General features: G+C 50.7%; 1 protein-coding gene across 2 annotated transcripts in view; it reads right to left on the minus strand.

The window, feature by feature from the left end:
* Positions 1-12,592, minus strand: part of MTMR4 (myotubularin related protein 4) — a 21,895-nt gene that overhangs the window by 5,934 nt on the left and 3,369 nt on the right. Inside the window, exons 1-14 of one of the 2 annotated variants that reach the window (XM_007449060.1) lie at positions 12,516-12,560; positions 10,991-11,080; positions 10,518-10,634; positions 9,912-9,994; positions 7,769-7,929; positions 7,558-7,654; positions 7,242-7,355; positions 5,837-6,033; positions 5,458-5,586; positions 4,825-4,936; positions 4,129-4,324; positions 3,705-3,890; positions 3,444-3,614; positions 3,139-3,293 (exon numbers count right to left, since the gene is read on the minus strand). In XM_007449060.1, the coding sequence (XP_007449122.1) occupies positions 3,139-3,293; positions 3,444-3,614; positions 3,705-3,890; positions 4,129-4,324; positions 4,825-4,936; positions 5,458-5,586; positions 5,837-6,033; positions 7,242-7,355; positions 7,558-7,654; positions 7,769-7,929; positions 9,912-9,994; positions 10,518-10,634; positions 10,991-11,080; positions 12,516-12,560 (1,853 nt within the window). Of the gene's footprint in view, positions 1-3,138; positions 3,294-3,443; positions 3,615-3,704; positions 3,891-4,128; positions 4,325-4,824; positions 4,937-5,457; positions 5,587-5,836; positions 6,034-7,241; positions 7,356-7,557; positions 7,655-7,763; positions 7,930-9,911; positions 9,995-10,517; positions 10,635-10,990; positions 11,081-12,515; positions 12,561-12,592 lie in introns of those variants that run through there. The other variant, XM_007449061.1, reaches the window with a different exon arrangement.

Genomic DNA, 12,592 nt, shown 5'->3' on the forward strand with positions numbered 1-12,592 from the left:
TGGTGGAATCTCCCCGAAACGGGGCCCGACGCCGCGTCTCCTGCATCGGCAGGCGGACTCTCAACCACTGCGCCACCAGGGAAGCCCTGGGACCTGTCTTTGACTGGCCTCTTTACTCTTCACTTCCACCCTTCAATGTTCAGGCAACTCCACAGACTGCTAATGACTTCTCAACAACGTCTGAATTTAATCCTTTCTCTTTTCCAAGGACTCTTCCTTTCATATCTGAATTACAACAGTGCTGGCTGGTCTCTGTGCCTCCAACTACACTGCTCACTGATTAATTCTTGAAAAATCCCATTGTTACCAGGTCACAATGACTTACTACTGACAACTGAACCAAAATAAACTCCTCAGGGGCTTCTCTGGTGGCGCAGTGGTTAAGAATCCGCCTGCTAACGCACAGGACACAGCTTCGAGCCCTGGTCCGGGAAGATACCACATGCCGCGGAGCAACTAAGCCCGTATGCCACAACTACTGAGCCTGCGCTCTAGAGCCCACGAGCAACAACTACTGAGCCCGTATGCCACAACTACTGAAATCCACGTGCCTAGAGCCCGTGCTCCTCAAGAGAAGCCACTGCAATGAGAAGCCCGCGCACCACAACGAAGAATAGCCCCCGCTCACCACAACTAGAGAAAGCCCACACACAGCAACAAAGACCCAATGAGGCCAAAAATAAATAAATGAATAAATAAAATAAATTTATAAAAAACAAAAAAACAAAACAAACTCCTCAGTATAAAAGCCCTCAATGAACTATCCTGTTTATTTCTTTCTATTCCTCAAAATACCTCTTCCCAAACCCTGCCAGCTCCAGAGAGGTGGTTCTTCTTTTTAAAAAAATTAGAAACTCTCTCGTGCTTCTAATTCTTTTGGACCCCTCTCCACTAACCTTGTTACCAAGCTCATAACTCCCATTATTCCATTCATTTGTTTGTTCATTTAAGCATTTACTAAATCACCTATTATGTGCCAGGCCCTGAGCCAGGCACTAGGGACACTAAAAAGCCATGGTTCCTGCCTGGTCTTCCACGAAAACGTCTCTGAGTAAACAGTCACCCTATGACCCCTTTCTTACTTCTCATTTCTCTAGTAGCTTTGAACAAGACACATTCTTATTCGCTTAGATGCTAACTTAGAACTGTTCTCTAATTGTCCTATGCCTGATCTTACAGCCTTTTAAAGGTATCTTATAGGATCAATATCTTCTACGTCTTTGGTACAGCGCATAAAACCTAGTACAGTACTAGGCAGCTTGTAGGTATTTAAGAGACATTTATTGGTTTGAAAAGTTAGATATTGATTTAAGGCAATGGTTGTTAAATGGGTCACAGAACTTATTAAGAATCTGATAAAAAGTTATGGCCCCTCTCCCTAGAAAAGCAAACTTATGAACTTATACCCAAATTCTGCATAGTTTGTGGGAAGAGAAAAATCACAGAATTCCTGAAGCCTATCCATAGGCCCCTGACAATGGACGCAGCTCCAAAGACCCTAAAACCAGTAACTTGGGGGTTGGGGGTTTTTGTTTTCCTTTATAATATTCAACCAATTATGTAAGTTATATTTTAATTTTAAAAACCTTCCACCAGTAAACAAAGATCAAAGTTAGAAATGCACATATGCTTTGAACCCAGCATTTTCATTTCTAAGAATTTATCTGGCAGAAACACAAGCACAAAAGCCAAGGTATACATATATGGTAACACTCCTGAACTGTATACTTAAAAATGGTTTAGGGGACTTCCCTGGTGGCGTAGGGGTTAAGAATTCACCTGCCAATGCAGGGCACACGGGTTCGATCCCTGGTCCAGGAAGATCCCACATGCTGCAGAGCAACTAAGCCCACGCGACACAACTACTGAGCCCACGAACCACAACTACTGAAGCCTGCACACCTAGAGCCCTGTGCTCCGCAACAAGAGAAGCCACCGCAATGAGAAGCCCGCACACCGCAACGAAGAGTAGCCCCCGCTCGCCACAACTAGAGAAAGCCCGCATGCAGCAATGAAGACCCAACACAGCCAAAAATCAAGAAAATTTTTTTAAAAAATGGTTTTGATGGTAAATATTGTATGTACAACTAGAGAAGCCCGCATGCAGCAATGAAGACCCAACACAGCCAAAAATCAAGAAAATTTTTTTAAAAAATGGTTTTGATGGTAAATATTGTATGTATTTTACAAAAAAAAGTTTTTAATATATACATATAAGGATGTTAACTAAAACACCCCTTATAATGATTAAAAAATGGGATAAACCTAAATGACCAATTGAAAACTGGCTTTATAAATTTTGATGCACTCTAATTTTGGACTACTATGCAGCCGCTAAAAACAATACAGCAGCTTTATGTGTGCTGTCATGGGTGACATCCTGACACACAGTGGGGAAAACAATTTGCAGAACGGTACGCAAAATATGATTGTTTTTGGACTTAAAAAAAAATGTTTCTACATGAGATTGTGAGAGCGGCTCTATCAATGTAGAGATAAACATCTGGAAGTGCACGCACCCAAGTGCCAGCTGTAGACACCTGTGGGGACAGGGAACAGGGAGGCAGGACTGCCATTTTCTACTGTTATATTGCTTGGCTTTTTTTAAAAACAAAGAACAGATATTACTCTTATAACTTAACCAATCTCCATTCTACTCCCCCCCAGATATTCAGCCAGAATATAACTTTAATTTTTATGTCTCCCTTTAAATTCTGAGGGAGTAATGTGAAGGCTGTTCCCCTTCTGGGAACCCATTTCTCTGGAAGCTAATGCTGGACATAGCAAAGGTTATTACTAAGAGAGCAAGGTCCCCACGCCAGTGAACATCAATCGAGGCCGTTCCCACAAGTCTTCCTGAAATAGTGCTTCCTGTTCTGTTCTCCTGCACCTTGGGTCTGTCACAAAGGGTGACAGCAGCTTGGAAGAAAGGCAGCCACTCTTATCTTAAGAAAGGACCCTGGGAACATTGAGTGCCCTCCAAGCTAACTATGAGTCTTGGGCCAAGTTTGGCCTTCGACTGGCTCAAGAGGTTGCTTCAAAATATCTCATAAGAGGAAAAGAAGAGCATTTGGGCAAGACACAAAGCAGCTGCTGCCTCCCTAGGGCAGAGAGGAGAGAGCAAAGCGCTCTTCTTACCTGTCCAGAGAGCGGCCAGAGGGCTCCTGGCGCTGAGCCACCGGGGAAAGGTAGAGGCCCGTGCTCTCCTCCCCGAGTGTGCATGGCGGTGACGCTGGCAGGTAAACAGCTGTCCAGAGGTGCAGCGCCCGGACGTGACACACGGGGTGCAGGACCTAGGGAAGCAGCCCCGTACGTGCGTTCTGTGAGATGTTTCGGGGCCCCCGTCCTTCCTAAGCCTCTGGGCCCGAGTCCTTCCCTCTGACCCGGCCTTTTCTCCCCGTAGGTCCCCAAGACGCACCTACGGGATAAGGGTGCGGACTTACCATCTCTGAGCCTGATGTGTACAGGAAGTTGTGGAAGTTCTTGTTGCCAGCTCGCAGAAGGGCCCACACGGAGCAGGTCCGCTTGTAGATGTTGCGCTTCTCTCGCTCACAGGGGTTGTTGGCCAGGAACGTGCCGTAGAGACAGGAGTATGTGTGCTGCACCAGCTTCACCTAGACGGCCAAGACAGCTTGCACCGGGCCCGGGCTGCCGGCCCCCACCCTGGCCCCAGGCTCATGGGCTTAACAGGCTCACGGACTTACCAGGAACGCTTCATTAAACTCAAACAGGCAGGGAAACTGCTTGAGCAACTGGTGAACAGAATCAAGCCACTGGAGGAACACAGGGCACTGCTCGTTCTGGTCCTCTGCGTCCTCCTGGTGGCCGCAGCGGTCTCCAAACTTGTGCCCAAAATCCAGCCAGTCAGATTCTACTAACACTTGGAAACCCTGCAACACAGAGGAGGTTCAAGTGTAGGGCCTCTCTGGGAAGGCTACTGTGCTCCTTCCAGGGATGCCCGAAGCAGGGCGCTGGCAGCTCCAGTGAAGAACACGCCCAAACCTAGAAGGGGACTTAAAGCCACCAGTGTCCTCTATGGAAAGATCCCCCAAACGGATCCAGAGGGCCTAGTACCTTCCCCAAACGCCCCCTTCCCTCTGCTCTTTCCCACCCAACCCCTCCGAATACCTCCAACGTCCTGTAATACGGGTCCAGTAGTATTTTGGCCAGGGCTACGATCTGCGGCGTCCGGTCCCAGCCATCTGAGCAGTGCACCAGCACAGGCCGGCCCTCCCGGTCTACGGTGTTAGCCACGAGCGCAGCTGCTTTCAGCATCACCGACAGGTGCTGCAGCCATTTGGTGCTCTCCAGAGCCGACAACCAGCTACAAGAGAGCACAGGTCACATCTGTCACTAAGGGCGTCGAGGCTACAACAGTCTCTCTGCCACCCACGGCCAGCCACACCTTAGCAAAGTCCCCAGTGAGAGCTGAAGCTAAGAGGCCCAGCCCATGGCCTTTCTGCCAAGAGGTGTCTAGCAAGAAGGTAGGGAAAATGGGACCTGGGGTGGACAACACACTCTTTGGAGCAACAGAGGAACTTGGAAGCATCACACGCACATCTAGAGGCCACTTTCTCTCCCCAGTTCTCTGCGTCCTTGAGGACAACTCATCAAAACACAAGGAACCCAGTGTCCCGTGGCCGCTCCAAAGCGCTGGCTGCGAAGTGGAAGAAGTGTTCTGGGAACTAGAGCCCATTGCACCCAGGCCCTCGGGTTTCCTGTGCCTCACACTCGCCAACTCCCCACCAGACCTTCCAAGCACGAGAAGTACTGGGTAAGGGACGAAACTCGAGGGTGGATGGAATCAGAACAGGGAACACCTACTTGCTGGGATCGGGCATCTGGCTACACACAGCGCGGAGGTACTGGAAGCTGTTCCGGATGGCATGGATGTTGGCCATTCCCATGAATACGACCTCACAGTTGGGGTAGTACTCTGCACACATAAGAGGCGAGTGGGGCATAAGAGCATGTTCTGGAAACAGGCATCCAGGACAAGAGCAGTCCAGTGGGCAAAGCTTCCCTGGCGGGGCAGAACACTCCAGGATGGGAACTCAATAGACTCTGGAAATCTAAATACCCTTTTACCTCTGGATGCTCAAGTGCCATATACTAATAGTGATAACAATAACATTAATGACAATGATGCTCGAGTACTACTAGTAATGACAATATATAGTAAATCCTCAACAAACAGTATCTGCTCTGTGCCAGTTAACTTTATATATGTAACCTCTATCGTCCAACAACTTTGCAAGGCATGTTTCATCCCCATTTTACAGATGAGAAAGTAAAACTCAGACAGATTAAGCAATTTAAGCATAGTCCATAGTCACAGCCACTGAGTGGCAGAGTCCTGATCCCAGGCCAGGTTTGTTTGGCTCTTTCCACTACACAAGCTGTCCCCAAAGCCACCAGAGCACAGGCTGGCTGCAGACACTGAGGTAACAGCAATACCTTCACATTCACAACCTCCACCCTTGGCCCGGTTGGCCACCGCCGCCGTGTAGGATCGGGCATCCAGAATCAGCAGCTTCTGGGGGGCAGCTGTGCTCTCCACTCCAGAGCATGCAGTCAGGGAGGAATCTAAACACACACACAGCAGGGAGAGGACCCTGGGTCAGCCATCTCTGCCCAGGCGCACCCCACCCTGGAGCACTCCCTTTGATGAGACCCCTCACACCCCATCACCTTTTCGTCCCCACCAAAAGACAGGGACCCAGACACCTTGTGTGTTGTCGTCTTCTTCCCACCCTCTCACTGGGGACTCCCTTGGAGCCCAGGAGGCCAAGCTGGGAGCCTAGTCCCCAGGGGGCCGACACCACCCACACCTTACCGAAGTCAGCGTCACATGCCTCGCCAGCATCACTATTCCCGGTGCTGACAGAGCCCCCAGTGGTCCTTGTCCCTGGGTCCAGGGCACAGGCTTTAGCAATGGACGTGACTAAGTACTCATCATCGGCATTGCGCCAGCCCCACCAGCTGATCTCGGGCTGGCTGCAGCGGGCGATGGCAGCCCCGTTGCGTAGGTGTCTGACAAAACAGAAGAGACCATCAGGCCCTTGGCATTCACAGCCCCCAGAGGCCTACTGCTGAGACCCTAGGGGGCCAGACCAAGATCTCCAGAGCCAACAGGGGCCACCAGATCATCCAGGCTATGATAACAGCAACCAAAAGCCCTTAACATCTGGAGACGGCTTTACAGTTTACAAAGCACTGTCACACGTATTTCTCAAATGGGCTGTGTATTCCCAAGGTGACCTGGACTCATCAAATCTGCACAGCACCTGCTCCAGGTACAGACACCCAGCAGGAGAACAAGCCTGGGCCCAGAGCATGAACGACTCCAAATCTCATGGCTACTACCTGCCTCACAAATGTTTTTTCGTAAAGAACCAGGCAATAAATTTTCATCTTTGGGAGTCACAGCCAGTCTCTGTCGCACATTCTTCTCTCTGTGTTTTCTTTTTTTAAATAACCTTTTAAAATTGTAAAAACCGGGACTTCCCTGGTGGCGCAGTGGTTAAGAATCCGCCTGTCAATGCAGGGGACACAGGTTCGAGCCCTGGTCTGGGAAGATCCCACATGCCACAGAGCAACTAAGCCCGTGCGCCACAACTACTGAGCCTGCGGTCTAGAGCCCACGAGCCACAACTACTGAAGCCCGCTCACCTAGAGCCCGTGCTCTACAACAAGAGAAGCCACAACAATAAGAAGCCCGTGCACCGCAACGAAGAGTAGCCCCCACTCGCCACAACTAGAGAAAGCCTGCGTGCAGCAACGAAGACCCAATGCAGCCAAAAATAAATAATTTTTTTTTTAAATGTAAAAACCATTCACAGTTCACAGGCTATACACAGAACAGGACACAGGCCGGATTTGGTTCACAGGCCATGGTTTGCCAACCCCTGTTCTAAAGCAATGTCACACACACACACACACACACACACACACACACACACACACACACGCAGGTCCTAAAAAGAAAGAAAGAAAACAGAGAGAGAGAGAGAAAGGAAGGGAGGGAGGAAGAAAGGAAGAAAGAAAAATCTATAAACTCCCCAAAAGCCTCGTCCTCAGGAGAAAGAAAACTGAAGCAGTTTTTCTTTTAAAATTATTTCATAGCCACTTCCCGGAAGAATGTCAATTCCCAGCCAACCACACTGCCGCAGACCCTCCACTTCTGACCCTCCTCACTGCACGAAAAGCATCCCCCACTTCCCCGGCCCCCACCGCCTCACCTATACACAACCACAGGGACCCGCTTCCAGGAGCGGAAGGAAGCCACATTCTGCAGCTCTTTATCTGTGATCCACACGGGAACCAGCAGCTTCTGGGGGTAACTGGGGCATAATCTGAGAAGAGACCAGATGGGGTCATGGAACTTGATTAAAGACCTGTGATCACAAGATCCCCAGGGATGACCCTGTGGGCAAAGGGACCAGGAGCCCTCCTCCCCTCACGGAGCCAGGAGCTGTGCCCACCGTGCTTTATCCACATGGGGAGGAAGTCTGGCTCTGGACAGGTGTTTTGGTTCCCCACCCAAGACCCTCTCACTTGTAGTTGCTGTTGATATGCGAGACTCTCCAGACGTTCTGCAGGTCAAAGCCCATCCTCGCAAGCTCGGCCTCCTGCCAACATCGTATGTGCTCTCCTGCAACACAGCCCCCGTGCCTGTCAGCATCCAAGAGCACGGGGTCCAGGGCGCAGAAGGGGTGAGAAGCAAGAGACAAAAAGAAGTCTCCTAAAGAGAGCAGCCTGGCCTCACCTGGCTGACACAGGTGGGTGTGCTGGTCCTCCTCAGTCAGCCCCAGGCACCAGGCATGGTAGGCAAAGGCAAACAGGTCCTCAGGCTTCGCAGGTCTCGCCGTGGCCCGACTTAGCCGCGAGAGCCACTCTTGGCACTGCTTGAAAGTGGAGAAGTGGCACCTGCCAGGCAAGAAGCCACGAAGTGAGGCAAGAGGTGAGTGAGCTCTGGGGCCATAAGGGTGAGAGACCCAGCCACAAAAAGGCTGTGGGGAGGGGAGACTGCAAAGCAGGAGGTAAGGCATGGGGACCCTGGGGAGGACCAGGGAGACTGGGCAACACCCAAGGGCCATTGTCTTGCTGTGACAATTCTCTTCCCAAGAACTCTTGTCCTTGGTAAGGATCCCCTCTAATGGGGCCCGACCATTTCTTATATCAAATCTGAATGCTATCAAATCTGGCCCTGAATGTCTGCTACCCCTTGTGTCTTCTCCCATGACTCTCCAGCACAATCCTTCTGTTTCAGGGACGAAGTCCTACCCATGTCATTCCTGTCTCCTTGGTTTTTCACTTCTGCTTAATAATGTCTCCTCTCAGCCTAGCCATGTCCTACTGATACTCTGAAGAAAGTTGCAGTTCCACCTCTTCCTTGAGGCCTTCCGAGCCTAACCCATTCCACAGACCCCTTCCTCTGTTATTCTTAGTATGCTGGGAGTATTAAACAGTAAGTTTTCCCAGAGCATATTGCCACAGGTTAAGTCTTCCTTTAGCAACTAGACTTTAATCTCCTTGAAGGGAAGGGCAATGCAGATTCCTGTTCTTAATGCCTACAGACCCGAGTACATGGCAGGCTCTAAACTGGGCATCTTTTTTTTTTAATTAATTTTTACTGGCATATAGTTTACAACATTGTGTTAGTTTCAGGTGTACAGAAAAGTGAATCAGTTATACATATACATCTATCCACTTCTTTTTTAGATTCTATTCCCATGTAGGTCATTACAGAATATTGAGTAGAGTTCCCTGTGCTATACAGTAGGTTCTTATTAGTCTGGGCATCCTTTTAATTACCCTTGGAGTGATTCCTCTTTCTCTCATATCCAGTCTGTCAGCAAATCCTATCATCTCTACCTTCAAAAATCTGACCACTTCTCACCATTTTGATTGCTACCAACCTGGACCAGCCACATGATTTCTCACCTGGGTAACTGCAATAGCTCCTTAATTAGTCTCCAGTTTCTGCCCTAGCTTTTGTCCCCAACCTTCTTCCATCTTTTCTCAATACAGCAGCCAGAGTGATTCTATAACAGACACGTCACTCCTTTGCTCAAAACCCTCCAGTGGTTTTCTCACTTCCCTCAAAGTAAAAGCCAGTCATTATGACAGCCTGACACCCCTCTTACCTCTCAGATCTTGTATCCCACTATCCTGACCCACTTGCCCTCCACTCCAGCCACACTAGCCTCCTTGCCATTCTTCCATTGTGCCAGGCTCATACCCACCTCAGGGCCTTTGCATGCACTGTCCCCTGTCTGCCACACTCTTCCCCCAAATACCCACATGGTCACTTTCTTCAAGTCTTGACTCAAATGCCACCTTTTTAGTGCAGGCTTCTCTGATCACTTTGTTTAAACCTACAACCTTCACCCCCATAGCACTCCGTATCCCCTTTCCCTGCTTTATTTTTTAACTTTACATTACCATGATTTAACATATTTTACTTACTATTTACCACTCCTATCTCCCCACTGGAATATAAGCTCCATGAGGGCAGAAAATTTTGTCTGTTTGTCCCCTGCTGTATCCCCAGTGCTTAGAACAGTCTGGCATAGAGTAGAGTGCTCGATAAATACATGTTAAATGAATAAATACACGAACCAACAACAATGTGAGTGCTCTGCACCAGATATCACCCTATGTGCTCTCAGCTGCATCTTCTCATTTAATCCTTATGAAAACTCTGTGAGCATTATCCCCATTTCTTTAGGTCGAGACACTGTGGATCAGAAAATTGACCCCCCAACCCAGTCAAGGTTTTCACTGTTTCTTCCAAATGGGGAAAGGGAGGCAGTATTTTTCCTTTCTTGCTCCAGAGGAACCCTGCAGCAGAGAGGTCTGGACAACACTAGGGCCAGAGGACCTGAGCGAGGCTCCGTCGTTCTCACCTCACCACTTTGGAGTCCTTGCAGGCGATGTGCAACTGGAACATATCACGGCTCTCCACGCTGTCAATCATCCGGAGGGGGACCTGGAGAGGAAATGCAGACTGGCGCTCATATCCCCCTACTCCGCATCACTCCTCATCCCCGCCCCCGCCCAGATGCTGATGTATCAACAGAAGGAAGGGAACCAACATTTACTGTGGGCCTCCTAGGTGCCTGGTAACGGTGCTGGGTCCTCCACATATGTGACCCCAATTAATAATCACAAGAAACCACAAGGCAGGTGTTTTCACACCATATTATCAAGGAGGAAATTGCACCTCAGCTGGGTGATTGACCAAGGTCACACAGTTGGTAAGTGGCACTCTTCCAACAAAGCCACTGTGCCCCTAGAAGGGCCAGCAACAGAGTGAGGGAAAGACAGAGAGGGGAAGGGAAAATTAAGTGAGAGAGACAGAAAGATAGACCAGCCGTTAGACGAAGGACAATAAGAAAAAGAAGGGAACCCCAACTCTTTGGAAACATGATCAAGTAGAGCATTGGAGCAATCCCACCTTGAATTTCACAGGGATTCTGGCTTGGGTGTGGGAGAACAAGACAGAAACTCACGTTGATAACAGAATCCTTGAACTTGATATGCAGCCGGTAGTTGGAGATGGCAATGAGGGCATCGGCTGCGCGGCCCAGGAACTCCACTCCCTCACCCTGCAGCACTGTGAAGGGCACCTGCCGAGGGGCAGAGGGGCCCTCAGTCCAGAAGTCAGTCACCTCTCCATCCCCTCTCCAACCCCTGGTCTGTAGGATCTCCTCTGGAAAAGCTGGGCCAAGGCAGGACAAAAGTTCTCTCCATGGTAACAGCACCAGACAACAGCTATACAGGAAAGCTGCCTTTCCTTCCCTGGGGCCAAAGGCTCCATAATGCACATACAGACAGGCTCCCCTCCCTCCAGAGACCAAGGAGCAGGAAGCCAGAGCTCCCACACTAGATGCCCTTGGAGATATCTGGGTTGCGGGAGGGAAGGGAGGGTGTTTTTTAAGCAGGCGGGAGCTCTACCCACCGTGGGCCCCCAACGCTTCCTTACCTGCAGATTCTCCTCCTCTTTCACTAGTTCCTTGGGGGGGAACAGATCCTTGGCTTGGATGTACTCCAGGCTGGGGGGCCCCTCCTCACCCTGTGGGGAAGGCCTCAGCCCTAAGTCACCAGGCTCCGCCTGGCCCATTAGGCCTCATTCTGCTCCCCTCCCCTCAATAAACCCACATACACCCCATACACACTTATAAAGGTTCTGGTCACCAGAGAATGGAAGAGAGACCTGGTTTGGCGGGAGGGGGGAAGTGGAGGGGGAACTCAATCCTCTTAAGCCCAAGAGAAGAGTAAGGTCCACAGAGTAACTGGGAGCCTGCGCTCCTCAAAGAGGGAATCTCCTGTAGAGCCAAATTTCCCAAATGAAGGAGAAAAAATGAAGGAAAAGAAAGGCGAGTGCAAGGGTAAGACAGAAGTGGGAATGGGAAGTGCTGCCCTGAGGAACAGGAACCAGGTGTGCAGCTGGCCACAGAGACAGGAGGGGACGCAGGCCCCTGAGGCCACTCCACTGAGGCTTCAATCTGGTGGGTGAAGGAGACAAAGAGGAGTGGGTCACGGGATTCAGTCCCATGCCTCTAGAGGGCCTTCACGGATGCTTTCAAAAAGAGGATGTGTTTTGGAGCTGAGCTTCTCTTCCAGTTAGGCCCACACTGCTAATAAGCTCCTGCCACCTGCCAAGCAACCTGCCCCGACGGCTGATCTGAGGGGAACTCCTGAGGAATACCCACAGCAAGCAGAAGTAACTCCTTTCCCAGCCACCAGGGAGGGGGGGGAGAAGAGGGGATCCACGTGCCTGGGAGGAACCAGGGGACCCAGGACAGCCAGGGGAGAGAGAGAGAGGAGGTCTGGCAGATACTGGAGCCTTACCCTAAACCGTGCCCTACTCCTAACTCACACACTAACACTAACCCGTGACCTAACACGTACACTAACCCTGAACCGTTGTCGTACCCTAACCTGTACCCTAAACCGTCCATGTTCCCTAACCATAACCCTAATCTTAACCTTAACCCAACCCTTACCTGAAGCCTTACCCACAGTCAAGGAGAAGAGACAGGCGTGTCAGGTGAGGGATGGAGTGGTGGAAGGGGGAGGGGACTGGAGCCAGGGAGACAGCTCAGACATCCTGTGCTCCCCGACCAGCCCCGTAACATCCCAGACGGCCTACTAGCCACATCCCACATCCCCAAGCAAGGATGCAGCGGGTGGGCCCAAGATGGAGAGGCGGAGGTAAAGGGATGTACCCCTGCAGGGCGGGGCCTGAAGATCCGCAGTCAAGGGCAGCGGCTTCAGGGCTAAAATGATGGGTCACAGAATTCCAATCCCCGGCCTTCGACAATCCCCGGCACCCGAAGATTAAAGCAAGTCCAAGAAAGAAAAGGGATTATGTCCCTTCCCCTGCCAGGGCCCTTGGTAAGGGGGATGGGCTGAAATTCGGGATCTCAAGGGCCGGCCCTGGGAAGGGCGGCGGGTGCAGCCAGCGTCGGGGTCCCTGGCCCGCCGCAGGCGGGGCCGGCACTTACGAAGCAGCTTAGCATGGAGCAGGAGACGCGGGCGGTCAGGCTCATGGTCGCGGGCGGTCTGGGCCAGCGCACATGTC

This window comes from Lipotes vexillifer, unplaced genomic scaffold (assembly GCF_000442215.2).
Source record: "Lipotes vexillifer unplaced genomic scaffold, Lipotes_vexillifer_v1.1 scaffold433, whole genome shotgun sequence".
Taxonomy (NCBI): Eukaryota; Metazoa; Chordata; class Mammalia; order Artiodactyla; family Lipotidae; genus Lipotes; species Lipotes vexillifer.